This window comes from Microcaecilia unicolor, chromosome 8, assembly GCF_901765095.1.
Source record: "Microcaecilia unicolor chromosome 8, aMicUni1.1, whole genome shotgun sequence".
Classification (NCBI taxonomy): domain Eukaryota; kingdom Metazoa; phylum Chordata; class Amphibia; order Gymnophiona; family Siphonopidae; genus Microcaecilia; species Microcaecilia unicolor.
The window spans coordinates 222037188-222061274 of record NC_044038.1 but is presented as its reverse complement, the minus strand read 5'-3'; the positions used below and the strand labels follow the sequence as shown (position 1 = coordinate 222061274).

The 24087-nt window shown below is 46.2% G+C and overlaps 1 protein-coding gene across 3 annotated transcripts in view; it reads left to right on the top strand.

The window, feature by feature from the left end:
• LOC115475394 (protein-glutamine gamma-glutamyltransferase E-like) overlaps positions 1 to 24087 on the top strand; it is a 49394-nt gene that overhangs the window by 9933 nt on the left and 15374 nt on the right. For all 3 annotated transcript variants that reach the window (XM_030211067.1, XM_030211068.1, XM_030211066.1), the window contains exons 3-9: positions 1849 to 2079; positions 6009 to 6127; positions 6449 to 6577; positions 7420 to 7615; positions 11577 to 11730; positions 14941 to 15050; positions 20656 to 20922. In XM_030211067.1, coding sequence (XP_030066927.1) covers positions 1849 to 2079; positions 6009 to 6127; positions 6449 to 6577; positions 7420 to 7615; positions 11577 to 11730; positions 14941 to 15050; positions 20656 to 20922 — 1206 coding nt within the window. The remainder of the gene's footprint in view (positions 1 to 1848; positions 2080 to 6008; positions 6128 to 6448; positions 6578 to 7419; positions 7616 to 11576; positions 11731 to 14940; positions 15051 to 20655; positions 20923 to 24087) is intronic.

The window sequence follows — 24087 nt, the reverse complement described above, 5'->3', positions numbered from 1 at the left end:
TTGTGCGGAGGAGTCGCAAGGACACAAGGCTGAAGGACTGACCAGGGTGCCTAATATTCTTGCACCAACTTTGATACGCATCTTACCTTTATCGTAGCTCAGTGTTTTTCGTAGAAGTCACAAATTCCCACATATTTATTCTGAGAGAGAATCTCAAGCGGATACACCAACATGGACATCAATGGGCCCTTTTACTAAGCCGTGTATGTGCGTCAGACAGAGGCGGGCGCAGGAGAAGCTGGGCGAAGGCAGGCATCAGCTTTCTTCTTGCCCGTGCAGCGCCTTCAGACAGAGGAGAGAGGTGCTGCACGGGCCCGGTAAGAGGGAGGGGGGCCCGATGGAGGAGGGGAATGGCGGTGACGACCCCAAGAGGGGGTGGGGCACAGGGCGGAGGATGTCGGGAGGCGGAGCTGGGGGGAGACAGAGTAGTGAGGAAGGGAGGGGGGCCGGGGCTGCTAGAATTTTGCTTTTTCGGGGGGGGGGGGAGCGGCGGAGAGTGGGGGGCAGCGGGGGGGGGGGGGGCAAGGCCGTCCATACAGGACGCTCCTGATGAGCGCCCTTGCCCCCTCCCGATCCTTTTTAATTTTTTTTATTTGATGTGTTTTCTGACGTCCTTTGGACCAATCACAGCGCTTTTAGCTCTGCTAATGCGCTGGGATTGGCTCAAAGTTTGTTTATTTTTTCACTTAATGATTTTTCCTGGCACAGAGCTGTCCTAACGAGAGGTCCAGACCTCTCGTTAGATTTCCTGCCTTTTTCCTGCGTAAAGGCAATCGGAAAAGGTTAGTGCATGTCGTTTCAATGGGGTTTTCACACTATTTGCTCATCTCCATTCCGTTTTCGTTAGCTGCTGGCTTCCTCGGTAAAAGCCCTTTGATGCATGCAACGGATCAAATTTTCCTCGTTGGAGGGTCATTAAAGGCTCATTTAGCTTTAGTGCATTTGCCTCTAAGTGTCATTGTTGATGATATGTTGAAACCCTCTGCTCAGTGCGTAGCAGGAGCAGCAGCTATGAAAGCAAATAAAACATTAGGCATTATTAGGAAATGAATGAGAATGTTATAATGCTTTTGTATTACTCTATGGTTTGGCCCTATCTCGAATACTGTGTGCAATTCTGTTCATCACATCTCAAAAAAGATATAGCAAAATTAGAAAAGGTACAGAGAACAGTGACAAAAATGATAAAGGGGATGGGATGACTTCCCTATGAGAAAAGGCTAAAGCAACTAGGGCTCTTCAGCTTCGAGAAGAGATGACTGAGGGGAGATATAATACAGGTATATGAAATAATGAGTAGAATGGAACGGGTGGATGTGAATCACTTGTTTACTCTTTCCAAAAATACTAGGACTAGGGGGCACACGATGAAGTTATTAAGTAGTAAATTTAAAACAAATCGGAGAAAATATTTCTTCACTCAATATGTAATTAAACTCTGGAATTTATTGCCAGAGAAAGTGATAAAAGCAGTTAGCTTAGCAGGGTTTAAAAAGAAGGTTTGGATAACTTCCTAAAAGAAAAGTCCGTGAACCATCCACTGCTTATTTCTAGGATAAGCAGCATAAAATCTATTTTACTGTTTTGGGATCTTGCCAGGTACTTGTAACCTGGATTGGCCACTGTTGGAAACAGGATATTGGGCTTGATGGATATTGGGCTTCAGTTTGTCCCAGTACGGCAACACTAATGTTCCTATAACATGACCCAGCATTGAATTTTGGGGATTAGAGCTGGCAGCAGTCAGAAAAACACTGAACATCACTGGCTGAATATTGACCCTTACAAGTTTACAGGCTTTGTTAAAGTACTCAGAGACGTATTGTGCTTCTGGTTTTGCTTTACCAGGGCCAACCCCATCAGAATCAACCAAGACAAAGGCCATATTTCCAATGACTGGTTCAAAGGGGAATGTATGGAGCGCAGTCCAGAAATCTAGCACACCAAACTCTTTGGATGTCAGCATTTCCAGTCCAGCTGATGCTGTCATCGGAGATTACAAACTCAGTGTTCAGACGTCTTCTACTGACGCGAGTAACCTGGGAGTATTCCGATTGCTCTTTAATGCTTGGTGCAAAGGTAAGTACTATATTCTGTTGTGACCGCTAGTGTCTGCTGTATTTATAGGTCTCAAAATAGTTCCCTAGAAAGATTTGTTTATCATGAGCTGTTTTGAACTTTGTCAAATTTGTCCTTGGTGACAGAAACTGGAACTACAAGGCTGCATTACAGCAGTGCCTTTTCCTAGTACATTTCAAAACAGAAATGATACACTCAGGTTTGCAATCCACATAGGTGTTTATTCTCCAAAATTCAAATCTATGCACATGAATAAATCTGCACAAGACACGGCTGAATGTCTTCTGAAACAGCCTGAATGTCTATTTTGCAGTCATTTCATAGATCTGGGGACAAGGTACAGCTATTATATTTGAATTTGGATAAATTCAAAATTCATTTTGTATTTTGATCCCGGTAAAATATTTTAAGTATGAATTGTCTTGATTTGCACTGAAAGAGCAGTGACTGTGTAGGCTTCACTTACATGTAAATTTAGGAATGACCAATTCTTTCTTCAAAACATAAGTGCTTAAGCAATATTTGATAGTTCATTGGCAGTAGGGATGTGCATTTATCAACACACATTTGGTCCATTTGCACCGTAAAAATTTAGGCTATGCTAAATTGATCTAATGCACAGCCGAAAGCACAATAAGGTAAGGTCATGGTAACTACTACTACTACTACTACTATTTAGCATTTCTATTGTGCTACAAGGCGTACGCAGCGCTGCACAAACATAGAAGAAAGACAGTCCCTGCTCAAAGAGCTTACAATCTAATAGACAAAAAAATAAATAAAGTAAGCAAATCAAATCAATTAATGTGAACGGGAAGGAAGAGAGGAGGGTAGGTGGAGGCGAGTGGTTACAAGTGGTTACAAGTCAAAAGCAATGTTAAAGAGGTGGGCTTTCAGTCTAGATTTAAAGGTGGCCAAGGATGGGGCAAGACGTAAGGGCTCAGGAAGTTTATTCCAGGCGTAGGGTGCAGCGAGACAGAAGGCGCGAAGTCTGGAGTTGGCAGTAGTGGAGAAGGGAACAGATAAGAAGGATTTATCCATGGAGCGGAGTGCACGGGAAGGGGTGTAGGGAAGGACGAGTGTGAAGAGATACTGGGGAGCAGCAGAGTGAGTACATTTATAGGTTAGTAGAAGAAGTTTGAACAGGATGCAAAAACGGACAGGGAGCCAATGAAGCGACTTGACGAGAGGGGTAGTATGAGTAAAGCGACCCTGGTGGAAGACGACACGGACAGCAGAATTTTGAACCGATTGGAGAGGGGAGAGGTGACTAAGTGGGAGGCCAGCAAGAAGCAGATTGCAGTAGTCTAAACGAGAGGTGACAAGGGTGTGGATGAGGGTTTTGGTAGAATGCTCGGAAAGAAAGGGGCGGATTTTACGGATGTTGTAAAGAAAGAAACAACAGGTCTTGGCAATCTGCTGGATATGAGCAGAGAAGGAGAGAGAAGAGTCAAAGATGATCCCAAGGTTTCGAGCTGAGGAGACAGGGAGAATGAGAGAGCCATCAACAGAAATAGAAAATGGGGGGAGTGGGGAGGTGGGTTTGGTAAGGGCTCCTGCGTTAACCCAGCAGTAGCCTGGCAGTACTTCCGTTATAGCGAGCGGTAAGCCCATGTTGCTCATGTTTGATCTATTCTTACTGTACACCGCCTTGAGTGAATTCCTTCAAAAAGGCAGTAAATAAATCCTAATAAGTAAATAAATAAATAGTAATAGGAGCCCTAAGCCAGTTAAGTACAGCTGAATATTAGCAGCTAGCCACAACCAACAATTTGACTGGTCAGCGGCCAGCTAAATCCTTTTCAATATTGGGTAGAATGTCTTTTACTTTGTTTCATTTGAAATGTCTTCATTTTGTTTGTTTACACTTTCTAACCATAATAGAACCAGGGGACACAAGATGAAATTAGAATGTGGTAGGTTTACAACAAATCGGAGAAAGTTTTTCTTTACTCAGCGCGTAGTTAGACTCTGGAACTCATTGCCGGAGAAGGTAGTGATGGCAGCTGGCCTTGCTGAGTTTAAAGGGGGTCTGGAGAGATTCCTGAAGGAAAAGTCCATTGATCGTTATTAAATTTGGGGGTTTCTGCCAGGTTCTTGGGGCCTGGATTGGCCGCTGTCGGAGACAGAGTACTGGGCTTGATGGACCTTTGGTCTTTTCCCAGCGTGGCGGTGCTTATGTGCTTATATTTCTTCACGGAGAGAGTGGTGGGTGCTTGGAATGCCCTCCCGCGGGAGGTGGTGGAGATGAAAACGGTAACGGAATTCAAACATGCGTGGGATAAACATAAAGGAATCCTGTTCAGAAGGAATGGATCCTCAGGAGCTTAACCGAGATTGGATAGCAGAGCCGGTAGTGGGAGGCGGGGATAGTGCGGGGCAGACTTATACGGTCTGTGCCACAGCCAGTGGTGGGAGGCGGGACTGGAGGTTGGGAGGCAGGGATAGTGCTGGGTAGACTTATACGGTCTGTGCCAGAGCTGGTGGTGGGAGGCGGGGATAGTGCTGGGCAGACTTATACGGTCTGTGCTAGAGCCGGTGGTGGGAGACAGGGATAGTGCTGGGCAGACTTATATGGTCTGTGCCAGAGCCGGTGGTTGGGAGGCGGGGCTGGTGGTTGGGAGGCGGGGCTGATGGTTGGGAGGCGGGGATAGTGCTGGGCAGACTTATACGGTCTGTGCCCTGAAGAGCATAGGTACAAATCAAAGTAGGGTATACACAAAAAGTAGCACACATGAGCTGTCTTGTTGGGCAGACTGGATGGACCGTGCAGGTCTTTTTCTGCCGTCATCTACTATGTTACTATGAGGGGAATAATCGAACGGCGCCGGCGAAATACATGGCCGGCGATGTATTTTGGCGGCGCCGCAAACAGCTGGCCAGACCCGTATTTTCGAAAAAGATGGCCGGCCATCTTTTGTTTCGATAATATGGTTTTGGCCAGCCAAATGCATTGGATTTGGCCGGGGTTTGAGATGGCCGGCTTCGTTTTTTAGCGATAATGGAAAGTTATGTCGGCCATCTCAAAGCCGGCCAAATTCAAGGCATTTGGCCGTGGGAGGAGCTAGTATTTTCAGTGCAATGGCCCCCCTGACATGCCAGGACAGCAACCGGCCACCCTAAGGGTCACTGCAGTGGCCTTCAGAAAGCTCCCATGTGCATAGCTCCTTTACTTTGGGAGCTGACCCCCCCCCCCCCAAACCCCCACCAAAAGCCCATACAACACATTCTGCTCTCATGGAGGTGGGTATGACATTTGAGGCTGGCATACAGGCTGGCAAGAAAAGTTTATGTTTTTATATTTTTAGTATGGGAGGGGATTGGTGACCACAGGGGGAGTATGGGCAGGTGATCCCCAATTCCCTCCGGTGGTCATCTGGTCATTTAGGGCACTTTTTTGGGACTTGGTCGTGAAAAAAAAGGTCCAAAGAAAGTGACCTAAATGTTCGCTAAACACGGCTAATTTTTTTCGATTATCGACGATAGCCGGCCATTTCTGTCCAGCCCATAACCACGCCCCAGTCCCGCCTTCACCACGCCTCCGACATGGCCTCGTCAATTTTGGCCGGCTCCGCGACGAAGTTCAGTTAAATGCGGCCAAAAATTGGCTTTCGATCATACCGATTTGGCCGCTTTTAGAAGATGTCCGGCCATCTCCCGATTTGTGTCGGAAGATGGCCGGCTATCACTTTCGAAAATAAGCTGGTATGTATTTCAATGAATGCACATCCCTAATTATTTTGAGGTCGAATACCTTCACATACGATCCTTCCATTTTAGCCTCAGTTTTGGCTCTGCTTATTTGTTTCAGCTATTGCACTAAGGTGATACTTACTAACCAGCCTCAGGTTATTCACGTACCAGAGAAGGTTTCTCCCTGTACGCACGAGACACTGAACTTGATCTGGTATAACTTTGGGGTTTTTCAGATGATGCCGTGCATATGGATAATGAGAATTACCGAAAAGAATATATCTTAAATCACTTTGGTATATACTTCAAAGGCAGTGAAAAATACATTTACGGTAGGGGATGGGATTATGGTCAGGTAAGTAGTTGATGAGTATTTACACCTTCTGTATTTCTGCATTTGTGATCGTTCGGATTTTAGCTATGGATGTACCTCACAGGAAATGCATTGTTTTCTGTCAGTTGATCACTGTGCAAGGTTTCTCATTTACTCTTTCAAGTTTGGAACAACAGCCAACTGGTGTGGACAGTGAATCGTTCCCTGTCTGGTAGCAACATCGTAACCCTGTGGGGTCCTGAAGCTATTTCTTCTCCGCACTGGAAGAAAAAGAGAAGAAGCATGAATTGTGTCTACTTCTCTGGTACCAATATCATTTCCCTTTTCATACGTACTTCACAGTTTGAAGAAGACATATTGGACATCAGCCTAAATCTACTGGACCAGAGTCCAGAGTACACTAAGGATAAAGTAAAGGACTATTCGAACAGATATGATCCGAACTATGTGTCCAAAGTCATCTGCTCTATGGTAAAGAACTGTTTCATCTGTTGTTATTCTTACTATGGTGGTACTAATATAGACTATCCTGGTTAAGAAATGTAAAACAGTCAGATTTTCCAAAATGATAAATTGGACTCTCAGATTTTAGGGTTGATTGCATAGTCTATATCTGTCATTTTTATATTATATATATATGTCACGTACATACACAGAGTCGGTGGTGGGAGGCGGGGCTGGTGGTTGGGAGGCGGGGATAGTGCTGGGCAGACTTATACGGTCTGTGCCAGAGCTGGTGGTTGGGAGGCGGGGCTGGTGGTTGGGAGGCGGGGATAGTGCTGGGCAGACTTATACGGTCTGTGCCAGAGCCAGTGGTGGGAGGCGGGACTGGTGGTTGGGAGGTGAGGATAGTGCTGAGCAGACTTATACGGTCTGTGCCAGAGCCAGTGGTGGGAGGTGGGGCTGGTGGTTGGGAGGCGGGGATAGTGCTGGGCAGACTTATACAGTCTGTGCCTGAGCCGGTGGTTGGGAGGCGGGGATAGTGCTGGGCAGACTTATACGGTCTGTGCCAGAGCCGGTGGTGGGAGGCGGGACTGGTGGTTGGGAGGCGGGGATAGTGCTGGGCAGACTTATACAGTCTGTGCCTGAGCCGGTGGTTGGGAGGCGGGGATAGTGCTGGGCAGACTTATACGGTCTGTGCCCTGAAGAGCACAGGTACAAATCAAAGTAGGGTATACACAAAAAGTAGCACATATGAGTTGTCTTGTTGGGCAGACTGGATGGACCGTGCAGGTCTTTTTCTGCCGTCATCCACTATGTTATGTTTACTATGTTACATAGATATATTTAAAAAAATGATAATTAATTTTCAGATCAGTATCAACGATGGCAGCCCCACTACTTCAGACAAAAGAATACTAATGGGAAGATGGGAAGGAAGTTATACAGACGGAACTTCCCCAACTTCATGGAACAGCAGCAACAAAATTCTGAAAGAGTGGAAATCTGGGGGGTACACGCCAGTCAAATATGGGCAATGCTGGGTCTTTGCTGGGGTGCTGTGCACAGGTACTCATTTTGAACATCAGCACACAACTCCTGTACTAAGGGCAGTGCCAGACAGACTTCTATGGTCTGTGTCCCGCAAATGGCAAAAGACAGCAGAAGATCAGATTTGTGCATTGTATATCGCTATGTTATCATGTGCTATGAGTGAGGGTGCAGTTCAACTCAAAGGGGAGGGGAAGACATCTTAACGCTGAAATTAGCAAGTCAAATACTGATAGCAATACTTTTGGTTATAACATGTGTTGTCCCAAGACTGCATCATATTTAACTGCCCACGGGGCTCATTTTCAAAGCACTTAGACTTGCAAAGTTCCATAGATTACTATCCTGCTCATTTTCGAAAGAGAAGGGCGCCCATCTACCGACACAAATCGGGAGATGGGCGCTCTTCTCTCAGGTGTGGCAAAATCGGCATAATCGAAAGCCGATTTTGGGCACCCTCAACTGCAGTCTGTCGCAAGAGCGGCCAAAGTGTAAGGGGGCGTGTCGGAGGTGTAGCAAAGGCGGGGCTGGGGCGTGGTTAAGAGATGGGCGCCCTAGGCTGATAATGGAAAAAAGAAGGGTGGCCCTGACGAGCACTTGGCTGCTTTTACTTGGTCCATTTATTTTTAGGACCAAGCATCTAAAAAGTGCCAAACTGACCAGATGACCATCGAAGAGAATCAGGGATCACCTCCCCTGACTCCCCCGATGGTCACTAACACCCTCCCACCCTAAAAAAAGAACTTTAAAAATGTGTTTTGCAAACCTCTATGCCAGCTTCAAATGTCATACCCAGCTCCCTGACAGCAATATGCAGGTCCCTGGAGCAGTTTTAGTGGGTGCAGTGCACTTCAGGCAGGTGGACCCAGGCCCCCCCCCCCACCTGTTACACTTGTGGTGGTAAATGTTGAGCCCTCCAAACCCCCACAAAACCCACTGTACCCACATGTAGGTGCCCCCCTTCACCCATAAGGGCTATAGTAGTGGTGTACAGTTGTGGGGAGTGGGTTTGGGGGGATTTGGGGGAGCAGCACCCAAGGGAAGGGAGCTATGTACCCAGGAGCAATAAATGAAGTCCACTGCAGTGCCCCCTAGGTTGCCCGGTTGGTGTTCTGGCATGTGAGGGGGGCCAGTGCACTAGGAATGCTGGCCCCTCCCACGACCAAATGCCTTGCATTTGGGTGTTTTTGAGATGGGCGATCTCGGTTTCCATTATCGGCGAAAACCGAGTTTGCCCATCTCTAATGTCGACCTAAATGTTGGGATTTGGCCGGCCCAGACCGTATTATCAAAATGAAAGATGGGCGCCCATCTTTTTCGATAATACAGTCAGTTCCGCCCCTTCCCTAGTTCGCCCTTAGAGATGGCTGCCCATGTTTGATTATGCCCCTCCGCATAACTTTGTAAGATTAAGTGCTTTGAAAACGGTCGGTTCTGAGCTCGGATATTCAATGTTGGGCCGTTTCCTGTGATTGCAATTGAATATCTGGGTATTTTTTGGCTGGTTTAAGTTTAACCGGCCAAGCCGATATTCAGCACTGGCTGGTTAGGTTTAAACCAGCCAACAATATACCAGTTATTTTGGTGGCCTAATTTGGCCAGCAAACTTAGGGGCCCTTTTTACTAAGCCGCAGCAAAACATGACCTGCAGCAGTGCAAGCACGTTGTTTGACTGTGCGCTGGGCCAGTTTTTACTGCGTCCTGGAAAATACAGCCTTTTTTTTTAAGGGGCCAGAAATGGACGTGTGGTAAAATAAAAACCAGTACGTGTCCATTTTCGGTCTGAGACCTTACCACCACCCATTGACTTAGCGGTAAGGTCTCACGTGCTACCCAGGTGGTAGGCATGCGGCACGCACCCACTGCCATTTAATGCTGGGTAAGCGCCACATGGTAGAAAATAGAAATGATTTTCTACTGTGTGTTTTTGGCATGCACCAAATTCAGAATTACCGCCCAGGGAACATGGTAGCTGGGCTGTAATGCCAATTTGGCATGTGCTAGACATGTGTAGGCCTTTACGCCCCTTTGTTAAAGGGCCCCTTAGCCGGCAATGCACTGAATATCGGTAGATAGCCTGTTATATTGCACAATATAACCAAACTGTCCGCTAAACGCTAACCGGCAATATTTAGCAGGATATAACCAGCTATCTCCTGTTGAATATTGCTGGCTAGCTGGTTAAATGGTTCTAAATATTGGGCGGGATGAGTTTTGCACATAAGTGTGTGACCTGCTCACGCTCCCTCCCATGTCATAGAAACATGACGGCAGATAAAGGCCATATGACCCATCCAGTCTGCCCATCCTCTGTAACCCCTAACTCTTCCTTTTTCTAAGCGATCCCACGTGCTTATCCCATGTCTTTTTAAAGTCTGGAACAGTCCTCGACTCCACCACCTCCACCGGGAGGCCATTCCACGCCTCCACCACCCTTTCTGTGAAATAATACTTCCTTAGGTTACTCCTAAGCCTATTCCCTCTTACCTTGTCGTATGCCCCCTCATTCCAGAGCTCTCCTTCATTTGAAAAAGGCTCTCTTCCTGTACATAAATGCCCTTGAGATATTTAAACATTTCTATCATGTCTCCTCTCTCCCTCCTCTCTTCCAGCGTATACATGTTGAGGTTCATAAGCCTGTCCCTATACTTTTTGCATTCAAGACCACTTACTAATGTCGTAGCTGCCCTCTGGACCGGCTCCATCCTGTTTATATCTTTCTGTAGGTGCCAATCCCCCCTTTGAAGTTGCACTCTATAGAAGTTAGGTGCTAAGAGCCAGATTAAGTAAATTGTGCCCAAATTTAGGTGTAGAAAAGGACTGATCAATAAAGGGTGCATACCCTTTAGTGAAGAGGGCTTAGTGGCGATTCCCACGCATAACTTTGGGTGCCAGAGTTATGCCACATGAAACCTGATATGGTTCTGGTGTCCAACTTAGGTGCGCCCAGCTATTGGGAATGTCCTTCCCATGACCACGCTCCCTTTTCAGTTGTGCGTGAGAATTGTGCCTAGGCAGTTGTGCACGCCACTTCAAATGAATGCCAATTAACACCAAGAATTGATTGTTAGCATTCAATTATTGGTTGTTAATGGCTCATTAGTTGTGTGTGCGTACATTTGATGCCCAAATATAATATGCTCTTTATGGGATCTGTCTGAGTCTGCAAATTAGTGCCAACTAATGTTTGTTACAGCTAATTATTGATATTTATCACCAATTGAGGGTCAATTTTGCACCAATTAAACAATGAAGTTATGTGCATAACTGGTGCTATTCTATAAGTGGGCCTACAATTGCATTCCTTACTCTGGGGCCCTTTTGCTAAGGTGCGTCGAAAAGTGGTCTGCACTGGTGTAGGCGCGTGTTTTGGACGCACACAGGTCCATTTTTCAGCACGCCTGGAAAAAAGGCATTTTTTTTGTGTGTGTGTCCGAAAATGGACGTGCGACAAAATTAAAATGAGTGCGCGGCCATTTTCGGCCCGGGACCTTACCACCACCCATTGACTTAGCGATAAGGTCTCATGCACCGACCAGGCGGGAAGCATCAGCCTGTGTAAACTGCCAATTACCGCCAGGGTAAGTGCCATGCGGTAGAAAATAGAAAATATTTTCTACTGCATGTTTTGGACGCGCGCCAAAAATGGAATTACTGCCCGGGGCATGCGGCAGACGGGCGGTAGTTCCAATTTGACGCACATTAGATGTGCATAGGCACCTATGCGCCTTTGTAAAAGGGCCCCTCTGTGAGGCCTGTATAAAATGAGGGGTATAGCGCTGAGGTGGTCTGTCAAGATTATCTGGATAACGCGGCTGAACATCCAGATTTGGGTCCGGTAGCTCCTACCCTGATCAACGTATAAGTTTATGCTTAGGCAGTGGAGGGGGGAGTGACTTGGCCAAAGTCACAAGGATCGTTATGGGAAGAAGTGAGTTTTGAACCCTGATCAAAATGCTTTCTCCTTGTTTTCTTTCAGTCTTGAGATGTTTGGGAATACCGAGTCGTCTGATTACAAATTATAACTCTGGGGTTGACACCGCCCTTGACCTGGTTGTCGATGACTATGGCATCGCCTATTCGGGTTCACCACCGCCAAAACCACCACCGAAAGATGACTGTGATGAACTTTGGTAAATGAATTTTTCTTCTATATCTCACGTATATGGAAAAAGAAAAGAAATGTATTTATTTATTACATTTGTACCCCGCGCTTTCCCACACACAGCAGGTTCAATGCGGCTTACATAGTAAATAGAATTACAAAGTCTTGTAAGGAAAATAATACAAACTGTAATAAACATAATACCGTGTTTCCACGAAAATAAGACACTGTCTTATATTAATTTTTGCCCCCAAAAATGTACTAGGTCTTATTTTCAGGGGCTGTCTTATTTTTCGGGGTTGGATCGGGGTTGGCCCGCCCACCCTCCGTCGCTCGCGGAACTAACCTTAAACGCCTCCTTTCACCTTTGCAGCAAGCAGCAAAGGGCAGGCCATTCCTTCCTTCCGTGTCCTGCCCTCGCCTGACATAACGTCCGCGAGGGCGGGGCACGGAAGGAAGGAGAGGTCTGCTCTGCTGCTGCTTGCTGCGAAGGTGAAAGGAGGCGTTTAAGGTTAGTTCCGGGTGGGTGGAGGGGGGCCCGGCAACCTCGGGTGGGGGGGCTGCCTTGTCTGGCTCTCGGCGGCCCTGCTTTCAAACAAAAATTTGCTAGGTCTTACTTTCGGGGGAGGCCTTATATCTACCAATTCAGGAAAACCTCTACTAGGTCTTATTTTCGGGGGATGTCTTACTTTCGGGGAATAGTAAAAATATATGAATTGAATAAATTCTAACCGTGTAAAAGAGGTAAAGGGGAAGCTCACTTAGGAGCCTACCCTGCTTATTTTCGAAAGTGATCGCCGGCCATCTTCTGACATAAATCGGGAGATGGCCGGCGATCTCGGAAAAGTGGCGAAATCGGTATAATCGAAAGCGGCTTTTTTGACAGCATCACCGCTTTCCCCGTCGCCTCACCGGCGAAAGTTCAAAGGGGCGTGTTGCCGGCAAAGCGAAGTCGGGACATGGGCGGGCATGGGTGTGGCTACCAGATGGCCGGCTTTCGCGGATAATGGAAAAAAAAAGCGGCGTTAAGCAGTATTTTGCCGGCTTTACTTGGTCCTTTTATTTTCACGACCAAGCCTCAAAAAGGTGCCCCAACTGACCAGATGACCACTGGAGGGAATGGGGGATGACCTCCCCGTAGTCCCCCAGCGGTCACCAACCCCCTCCCACACAAAAAAATTAAAATAAAGCACTTTTTTGCCAGCCTCAAATGTCATACCCAGTTTCCTGGAGCAGTTTTTAATGGGTGCAGTGCACTTCAGCAGGCAGACCCAGGTCCATCCCCCCCCCTACCTGTTTCACTTGTGGTGCTAAGTGTTGAGCCCTCCAACCCCCCCCCCCAACACCCACTGTACCCACATATAAGTGCCCCCCTTCACCCATAAGGGCTATGGTAATGGAGTAGAGGTGTGGGGAGTGGGGTTGGGGGGATTTGGGGGGCTCACCACCCAAGGTAAGGGAGCTATGCACCTGGGAGCTTTTTTTGTATTTTTAAAACATTTTTAGAAGTGCCCCCTAGGGTGCCCTGGCATGTGAAGGGGACCAGTGCATTACAAATGCTGGCTCCTCCCATGACCAAATGCCTTGGATTTCGCCGGGTTTGAGATCGCCGGCAATTTTTTCATTATCGCTGAAAAACAAAAGCGGCCATCTCAACCCTGGCTAACTCCAAGGCATTTGGCCGGCCTAAACTGTATTATTGAAAAAAAAAGATGGCCGGCCATCTTTTTTGATAATACGGTTCCGGCCAGCTGTTGCGCCGCCGCCAAAATAGATCGCTGGCGAACTATTTCGCCAGCAATGTTCGATTATGCCCCTTCACGTACACACAGCAAATATCAAGAAAAGCGAGCTTAATCGCAGTATAGGTTCAGCAGGTAAAAAATGGAAAAACGGGGGAAAAGACCTCAGAAAGTAATGACCCCCCCAGCAACAATGCTGGAACTTTCAAAACTTGATGATCACAATTTTGTTTCTTTAATCATTGGTCAGAAAATCCCCCGATCCAACCTATATGTGTTTTGGCAACACTATGAATTTATTTATGGTTTTATCTGATTTGCTTAAGTATACAAAAAATAAATGATTACAAAATCAACGTCCTCCACCACATTGCTATGCACATTCTAAGCATGTACATTAATTTCTGAAAACTAATGGAAAAGTGTGGCAAAAAAACCCCATGATTCATTTTCGTTAATTTGGAATCACAATGAATTAACAATGGCAACAACATGATTCATTTGATACGTTTTCCTGTTTGTTTATAATTGGGCTACTGAAATCCTGCTAGTTTATTTGTCAACCCAGACAGGCCGGATCCAGATAGAGGGATGAGGCGAGAAGAGGACCAATCCTCTACCAGCAGGTTTTCAAACAACCAATCCCATCCTGCAGTGGCGTTCCTAGGCTGCCTGACACCCGGGGCGGATTGCCAATGCACCCCCCCCCGGGTGCAGCGCGGCCCCCCCGGCAAAATTACCCCCCCCCCACTGGCAAAATTAGACCCTCCCCCCCCCCCCCCGCAAAATTACCCACCCCCCACCGGCAAAATTGCACCCTCCCCCCGGGTGCAGCATGGCCCCCCCCGGCGAAATTACCCCCCCCATCGGCAAAATTACACCCTCCCCCGTGGCGAAATTACCCACTCCCCACCGGCAAAATTACACCCTCCCCCGGGTGCATTTTTACCTGATGGGGGGGGGGCCGCGCGCCTGTTGGCCGAGTCCGCTCGTTCCCTCCCTGCTGCTCCCTCTGCCCCGGAACAGGAAGTAACCTGTTCCGCGCAGAGGGAGCAGCAGGGAGGGAATGAGCGGACTCGGCCAACAGGCGCATGGCACCCCCCCAGCGGCGTGCACCTGGGGCGGACCGCCCCCACCGCCCCCCCTTGGTACGCCACTGCAATCCTGTCTCACACTGAACGTAAGGCGGAGCCTGAATAGAGTTTTCACTTACCCATTTACCAGCGATATTCTTCAGACTGCTAAGAAGACAATTACCCACATATAGTTAGGACAGCAAAACGATCATTCTAACTTTGACTATTTATGCAGGTACTAGTCTGAATATCATTGGCTTTCTGAAATTGCCATTTACACGGGTATGAGATCTGCATGTACAAATACTGCTATGCTTGAGTAGTTTCTGTACAAAACTTTTTCCAACATACTGGTAGCAATTGTGAAAAAATGTCTTGCAAGGTTTTGTATTGAATGTTCCCTTTCATTCTTGTGAGCAGGGATTTTCATGTCTGGAATGAAGGCTGGTTTAGACGAACAGATTTGGACAAAGGCAAAAAATATGACGGATGGCAAACCCTGGATCCCACGCGCCAAAAAAGAAGTGGAGGTACAGCTGTACATTTCGGAGTGCATGCTCGATCCAGTGTACAAATTTTCCATACTGAGCACTGATAATCAGTGGGCAAAACAACTCCATGGGAGTTTTAAAATAAGCAAAAATATTTCCCATTTTTTGAATGTATAAATTACTTAATGTGGATACTTTGTGCTGCTACAGGAAACCCAGAAACAGAGAATATGATGACAAAGATGAGAACCAGTCTACCCGCTTTCCTTTGCTGTAAAAATAGAGCAAATCTTCTCTATCTTAACCTTCACTGTCTCACGACTAAGGAACCTCTCTGTGTAGCCCAGATTTTCTTATACTCTGTCTCTGTATTTCCCTCTCTTATATGAACGGGGAAACTGTCCCATGTAGCCTCCACCCATGCTGTGAAAACATTTCCTGATATCTCTCCTGACTCTACCCCTTTTAAGCCTAATAAAACATAGAAAACATTGGCAGATAAACACCATCCTGCTTATTTCGAAGGAGAAGGGCGGCCATCTTCCGACACAAATCGGGAGATGGCCGACCTTCTAATGGCGGCCAAATCGGCATAATCAAAAGCCAATTTTGGCCGGCTTCAACTGCTTTCCGTCGCAGCGCCGGCCAAAGTTCAAGGGGGCGTGTCGACAGTGTACCGAAGGCGGGACGGGCGTGGTTTACAGATGGCCGGCTTTGGCCAATAATGGAAAAAAGAAGGCCAGCCCTGACGAGCATTTGGCCAACTTTACTTGGTCCATTTATTTTCAGGACCAAGTCTCACAAAGGTGCCCAAACTGACCAGATAACCACTGGAGAGAATCAGGGATCACCTCCCCGTACTCCCCCAGTGGTCACCAACCCCCTCCCACCCTAAAAAAAAAAATTAAAAACATTTTTTTACCAGCCTCTATGTCAGCCTCAAATGTCATACCCAGCTCCATGATAGCAGTATGCAGGTCTCTGGAGCAGTTTTAGTGGGTGCAGTGTACTTCAGACAGGCAAACCCAGGCCCATCCCCCCTAACTATTACACTTGTGGTGGTAAATGGGAGCCCTCCAAGACCCACCTGAAACCCACTGTACCCACATGTAGGTGCCCCCCTTCACCCATAAGGGCTATGGTAGTGGTGTACAGTTGTTGGGAGTGGGTTTTGGGGCGGATTTGGGGGGCTCAGCACCCAAGGGAAGGGAGCTATGTACCTGGGAGCAATTAATGAAGTCCACTGCAGTGCCCCCTAGGGTGCCCGGTTGGTGTCCTGACATGTGAGGGGGACCAATGCACTACAAATGCTGGCTCCTCCCACGACCAAATGCCTTGGATTTGGCCGGGTTTGAGATGGCCGGCCTCGGTTTCCATTATCGGCGAAAACCAATGCCGGCCATCTCTGGGGTCGACCCAAATGTTGAGATTTGGCCGGCCCCAACCGTATTATCGAAACGAAAGATGGCCGGCCATCTTGTTTCGATAATACGGTCGGGACACCTCTTTACGGGGCCGGCCTTAGAGATGGCCGCCCTTATAGATGGCCGCCCCCGTTCGATTAGGGCCCTCCGTATGACCTATCCAGTCTGCTCATCCATGCCATCTACTATTGCTTCCTCTCCCTTAGAGATCCTATGTATTTGTGCCAGGCTTTCTTAAATTCAGATACAGTCTGTGTCTCCACCTCCTCCACTAGGAGGCTATTCAATGCATCCACCACCCTTTCCGTGAAGAAGTAATTCCTTAGGTTACTCCTGAATTTGGCCTCTTTCACCTTCATCCTATGTCCCTCATTCCAGAGCTTCCTTTCAACTCAAAGAAATTTAGGGGCCCTATTACTAAGCTGCGTAAGCATCCAAGTGTGCCAAATGCTCGCCAAAATGGAGTTACTGCATGGTTACCGTGTGGCCCTTGTGGTAATTTCATTTTTGGCATGTGTCTGCTATGTGTGCCTGTAAAATGTTTTTTATTTTCTGATACCAAGTGGCATTTGGTACGCGTAGGTCATTACCATCCGGTTATCACGTGAGACTTTACCACTAGGTCAATGGCTGGCGGTAAGCTCTCAGACCCAAAACGGACGCATGGCAATTTTGATTTTGCCGCACGTCCGTTTTTGGCAAAAATGTAAAAAGGGCTTGTTTTTACAGGCGTGCTGAAAAATGGATTGGTGTGCAACCAAAACCCGCGCCTACACTACCGCAAGCCATTTTTCACTGCACTTTAGTAAAAGGATCCCTTAATTCCTGTGCCTTTATGCCAAGGAAATATTTAAATATCTATCATATCTCCCCTCTCCCCCCTTTCTTCCAAAGTATACACATTGTGATCTTGTGATATTGTGAGTGGAGGAGTAGCCTAGTGGTTAGTGCAGTGGACTTTAATCCTGGGGAACTGGGTTCACTTCCCACTGCAGTTTTTGTGACTCTGGGCAAGTCACTTAACCCTCCATTGCCCCTGGTACAAAATAAGTACCTGAATATATGTAAACCACTTTGAATGTAGTTGCAAAAACCTCAGAAAGGCAATATGTCAAGTCCCAGTTCCCTTTCCCTATTTGAGATTCTGAAATGTTGTTATTATTACATAAGTAATGCCATACTGGGAAAAGACCAAGGGTCCATCGAGCCCAGCATCCTGTCCACGACAGCGGCCAATCCAGGCCAAGGGCAGGCTTCTACATGGACTGTTGCTAGTGGAGGAGTAGCCTAGTGGTGCAGTGGACTCTGATTCTGGGGAACTGGGTTCAATTCCCACTGCAGCTCCTTGTGACTCTGGGCAAGTCACTTAACCCTCCATTGCCCCTGGTACAAAATAAGTACCTGAGTATATGTAAACCGCTTTGAATGTAGTTGCAAAAACCTCAGAAAGGTGGTATATCAAGTCCCGTTTCCCCTTTAAGTCTGTCCCCATAGGACTGACCATTTTAGTAGCCACCCTCTGGACCAACTCCATCCTGTTTACTGTCTATCTTTTTGAAGGATGAGAGACTCCTGAGAAAATTAAAAAGCCATAGCATAGGAGGCAATGTTCTGTTGTAGATTAGGAACTGGTTGACGGGTAGAAAACAAAAGGTAGGGTTAAATGACTATTTCTCTCAGTGGAGGAGGGTGAAATGTTGAGTGTCTCAGGGATCTGCACTAGGACTGGTGCTATTTAACATATTTATAAATGATCTAGAAATGGGAACGACAAGAGAGGTGATTAAATTTGCAGATGACACAAAACTATTCAAAGTTGTTAAAAACGCACACAAATTGTGAAAAATTGCACGAAGACCTTAAGAAACTGGAAGACTTGCCATCCAAATGGCAGATGAAATTTAATATGGACAAATGCAAAGTGATGCACATTGGGAAAAATAATCCAAATCATAGTTATCTGATGTTAGGTTCCACCTTAGGAGTCAGCACCCCAAAAAAAAGATTTGTGTCATCGTGTACAATACGCCAAAATCTTCTGTTCAGTTTGCGAAGGCAGCCGACCCCCCCCCCCCCCCCCCCCCCCCCCCCAGAATGCTAGGAATTATTAAAAAAGAGAGAAAAAATAAGAGAGAGAATGCTATAATGCCTCTTTATCGCTCCATGGGGTAACCTCACCTTGAGTATTGTGTGCAATTCTAGTCACCGTATCTCAAAAAAGATACAGCAGAATTAGAAAAGGTTCAAAGAAAGCCAACAAAAATAATTAAGGGGATGGAACTCTTCTCATAGGAGGAAAAAGGTTAAAAAGGGTAGGGCTCTTCAGCTTGGAAAAGAGATAGTTGAGGGGGAATATGACAGAGGTTACGAAATCCTGAGTGGGATAGAATGGGTAAATGTGAATGGATTGTTTATTCTTTCAAAAAAGTCCTTCTTTGTTAAACTGTACAGCGCTGCGTAACCCTAGTAGCGCTTTAGAAGTGTTAAGTAGTAGTAGTAGTCTAAGCAAGAGTCCTAGGACGTGTTAGAAAACAAACACATGTTGGTGTGGGATCTGTCGCTTCGCTTCTGGGCTGCGCAAAGTAAGTTTTTTAATCCAAAAGCTCAGGTCTCCGGAGGGCTGTGATGACTTGTATTTTGAGGCACTCAACGGCTGTCACTCCCTTACTGCCCGGTGTAGTCTGCTGGGGGAGAGCTCGGCTCCTAATTTGATCAAAGTAAGGTACGATCCGGAAAGGAAAATTTTGCTGTAGATAATTTAGGAGCACGATGACAATAATAACATTTCAATTATGTAGTAAACGCCTCTAGGTATATATCAATACATAAAACAGTGTGGTAACATGCCTACTATTTGTATACTATATATTTATATTAAGCTGTGCTATATGTATCTCTTGTCTGTCCTAATTAGATTGTAAGCTCTGTCGAGCAGGGACTGTCTCTTCATGTTCAAGTGTACAGCGCTGCGTACGTCTAGTAGCGCTATAGAAATGATAAGTAGTAGTAGTAGTAGTAGTAAAAAGTACAAAGACTAGGGGACACTCAAGGAAGTTACATGTTAATACTGAATAGGAGGAAATATTTTTTTTCACTCAAAGAATAGTTAAGCTCTGGAACTCATTAAAAGAGGATGTGGTAACAGTGGTTAGCATATCTGGATTTAAAAAGGGTTTGGACATGTTCCTGGAGGAAAAGTCCATAGTTTTGTATACTTGTATACTACAGGAACTGTTGGTGTTGTTCCTTTTTTTATGGCAATCCAATTTAGTCAAGCATAATTGTAATGTTCAGCATTTCAGTTGTCTACAAAAAATTTTTTTTCTATCGTTAGGCAGATACAATCTTCATCCCTCCTGACCCTTCACAACTACCTCATTCGATCACTATACACCTTGTATTTGTTCTCAACCGACTTGGCGAATGCCTTGACGGTACTGTGTAAGCCACATTGAGCCTGCAAATAGGTGGGAAAATGTGGGATACAAATGTAACAAACAAAAAAATAAATACATAGTTTGCTATTGGGATAGAAATTGGGAAAACCACTGCTGTCCCTGGGATTAGTAGCATGGATTCTTGCTACTATTTGGGATTCCGCCAGGTACTTGTGACCTGGATTGGCCACTGCTGGAAGCAGGAATACTGGGCTAGATGAACCATCGGTCTGCCTCAGTATGGCTATTCTTATGTTCTTATATTGTTATGGTGTTTCAGAGCTTCCTTTCCATTGAAAAATACCGGCCTATTATTTACAACTTTTATGGGTCCTTTTAGTAAGCTGCTAAGCGCCTACATGCGCCCAACGCGTACCAAAATGGAGTTACCGCCTGACTACCGTGTGGCTCTTGCGGTAATTTCATTTTTGGTGTGTGTCCGCTACGTTCATGTGAAAAATATTTTGTATTTTCTAGCGTGCATAGCGGATGCGCGCCAAGTGAGATCTGACGCGCGTAGGTCATTACCGCTCAAATTCTTTACCGCTAGGTCAATGGCTAGCGGTAAGGTCTCAGACCCAAAATGGACACGCGGCACTTTTGCTTTTGTCGCACGTCCATTTTCGGCAGAAAAAGGCCTTTTTTACAGATGCGCTGAAAAATTATTCTGTGCGCACCCAAAACTTGCGCCTACACTACCGCAGGCCATTTTTCAGCATGCCTTTGTAAAATAACCCCTGTGTTCCTTGAAAAAAACGATAACATATTATTTTTTTCTTGAAGTTACAGGCAAGCAGACCTGTGGCCCTGCCTCTGTCAGAGCAATTAAGGAGGGAGATGTCGACAAGAATTATGACACAGCTTTCGTCTATGCTGAAATAGGGTCAGATTATGTTTTACACCTTTGCACGAGCCCTACTAAAATTGAAACCAAAGAGCGAGAATCTGGGTTCATCGGGAAAAAGATAAGCACAAAAGCAGTGGACAAGAATGATCCTGATGAGGAGAGCAGTCGTGAGGATGTCACCATCAACTACAAATATCCAGATGGTAAGAGAAATGTACTAGTTAATATCTAAACAGTAATGTACAATCACAAAACCTGAGGGGCATCAGGAAAGGGAGTACAGCATTCTTTGAAAGATGTTTGAGGAAGAGGGAAGTTGCCTCCCTCCAGTGGCTGCAAAAATTTGACTCCTAGTGAGGGGGCTCTTGTTAGTGCAATGGTCTCTTTGGCATTGAAGGTGATCTTCTCTCACTGGAAGTCCTTACATCCAGGGGCGTAGCCAGGCACCCACTTTTGGGTGGGCCTGGGCCCAAGGTGGGTGGGCAGAAGAACTCTGCCTTGTCCCACAAGTGATTTGGTCTCTCCCTCTCCCGACTGCATGCCGTATGGTCTCTCGAACGTCCCCCCTCCCTCATATACCTTCTACATAGCAGATGTTCATCGGCAGCGAGCAGCAGCTAATGCACACTGCTCATGTTAGCCCCACAGCCTTCCCTTTGATGCAACTTCCTGTTTCTGCATAGGTGGGACTACATCAGAGGGAAGGCTGTGGGGCCGGTATGAGCAGTATGTGTCAGTCGCTGTTCCCTGCAGGCGAAGATCTGCTATTTACAAGGTATGCAGGAGAGACAGTTGTTGGAAGTTTTCGGCTGGTGGGGCTTGGGGATCCCTGCCAGCCACATCCTAGGTGTGCTGCTACAGGGTGGGCCTGAGCCTTAAGTGGATGGGCCTGGGCCCACCCGGGCCCACCCTTGGCTACGCCACTGCTTACATCAGGCCACTTATCAGGAATGGTGGAACTCATTGCTCCAAATGTACAAATTCGAGTTACATCTGGCGAAGAAATCTTCTCGCTTCGCTTCCTGTAGGGAAAAATGGCTGCCACTGGTGTCCTATTTTGCTTCGGTACAGAGATAAGCACTGAGGTTGATGTATTTTGTGGCCTATGCATGCTCCATGTCTGGATTTTTTTTTAAATTTTATTTCTCCACCTCCTCTTTCTTCCCCCTTTTTCTTAATGTGTTTCTAGTTGTGGATAGTTGTTTCTTGAATGTCAGCTCCAGTTTTGCCATGTTTGTAACTGTTGCTTGCTGAACTGTGGTGAGCTCCTGCTTCTATTGTATTGTATTGAAATCCAATAAAAGATATTAAACTATTAAAAAAAAATATGCTATGCACTGAACATTTTTTAAATGGGATCCAATGGATCAAGAGCAACTGGGGGGGGGGGGGGGGTCATTCCTGCCCCATTTCAAATTAGAGACTTTTCAGAAGGAGTTGAGAGGCATCTGAGCAGGGTGGCAGGATCATTAAAAATGAAATTAAACAAGGATGAATGACATTTTATGTTATTTTTGAAATCGAAGGGAGATGCAACTGAAATTTTCTGTTTTGTTTCAACCAAAGCAAATGCCTAGTAACTCTGAAAGTCTAAACTTAACACAGAGAGCCCCTGAAACTTTATAGACGTTTGCAAAGGTTATTGTAGAATAGGGATTATGCATTTGTTAACCCACATGACATGCCAGGACACCAACCGGGCACCCTAGGGGGCACTGCAGTGGACTTCACAAATTGCTCCCAGGTGCATAGCTCCCTTACCTTGGGTGCTGAGCCCCCCAAATCCCCCCCCCCCCAGGTCCACCTGCCTGAAGTCCACTGCACTCACTACAACTGCTCCAGGGACCTGTATACTGCTGCGATGGACCTGAGTATGGCATTTGAGGCTGGCATAGAGGCTGGCAAAAAAGTATTTTTAAACTTGTTTTTTTATGGTGGGAGGGGGGTTAGTGACCACTGGGGTAGTAAAGGGAGGTCATCCCCGATTCCCTCCGGTGGTCATCTGGTCAGTTCAGGCACCTTTTTGAGGCTTGGTCGCAAGAAAAAATGGTCCAAGTAAACTCGGCCAAGTGCTTGTCAGGGACGCCCTTCTTTTTTCCATTATCGGCCGAGGACGCCCATCTGTTAACCACGCCCCCGTCCCGCCTTCGGTACACTGCCAACATGCCCTCTTGAACTTTGGTCGTCCCTGTGACGGAAAGCAGTTGAGGACGCCCAAAATCGGCTTTCGATTATGCGACCTTAGGAGAAGGATGCCCATCTCCCGATTTGTGTCGGAAGATGGGCGCCCTTCTCCTTCGAAAATAAGCAAGATACTTAAATAATCTAGAGACAGACATTTATGCCTGCTTATGAGAAGATGCAAACATTGAGATCTGCAGCATAGAAACCACTTCTGCTGCTTATGCTTATTTTATAAAGACTCATAGGCGTTTATGTGTCTTTATAAAAGAGTAGCTAAATAGGCATCTTTTTCTCTCTTAAACTAGATGCTTCTTAAAATATTGTCTTTTAAAGAGGCAATTCAATAAATGGACACCTATATATAGGCACCTAGAGAGTGTCTGGTAGGAGCCTATTCTATAAAGAAAAGTAGGCATCTACTTTCCTTTATAGAATACTAGCGTAACATCAAATTATGCACCTATATTTTTAGGCATCCTCATTTACACCAACCATAAAGCTGGTGTAAATACTCATTGCCTAGATGTGGAAGATACACGTATAAAGTACAGCATTCTAGGTTTTACATGAGTGTGTGTGCCCCCACCAAGGCTCCCCCATGTGTATGCCCAACTTCCACTTATACGCTGTTGGCCAAATTCTATAAATAGCGCCTAAAATTGTGCATGCTAATTTGGCCGCAAAGCCAAATTGTGTGCCCAACTTAATTGAACAACAAGCCAATCAGTGCCAATAATTGGCAATTAACAATCAAATATCAGCACTAATTGGTAATAATTAGAATTTACGTGCATGTCTGATTCTATAACAGAATGCGCCTAAATCCTACTACACTTAACAATTTGGAGACGTGTTTAGGGGCATTCCTGGGGGCGTTCCCAGATTTTATGTACTTAGATACAGAATCAGGCCTAAGCGCTCTTAATGTAGGCGCCAGTATTTAAGCCTGCTTATAGCAGGCTTAATTGCAGCCGCATACAGTTAGGTGCAGCTTAGTGCTAAACCCGATTCTATAAAGGACGCATACTATTTATAGAATCATGCTAAGCACGTTTCATTTTTGATGCTGATTTATTAGATGCTACGTATAGAATTTGGCCCTATGTAAGTGGAGCAGGACTTTTGGGCACCGATGTTTGGGTGCCTATACACATTGGCAGCAGACTTTTGGGGACCCAACGATG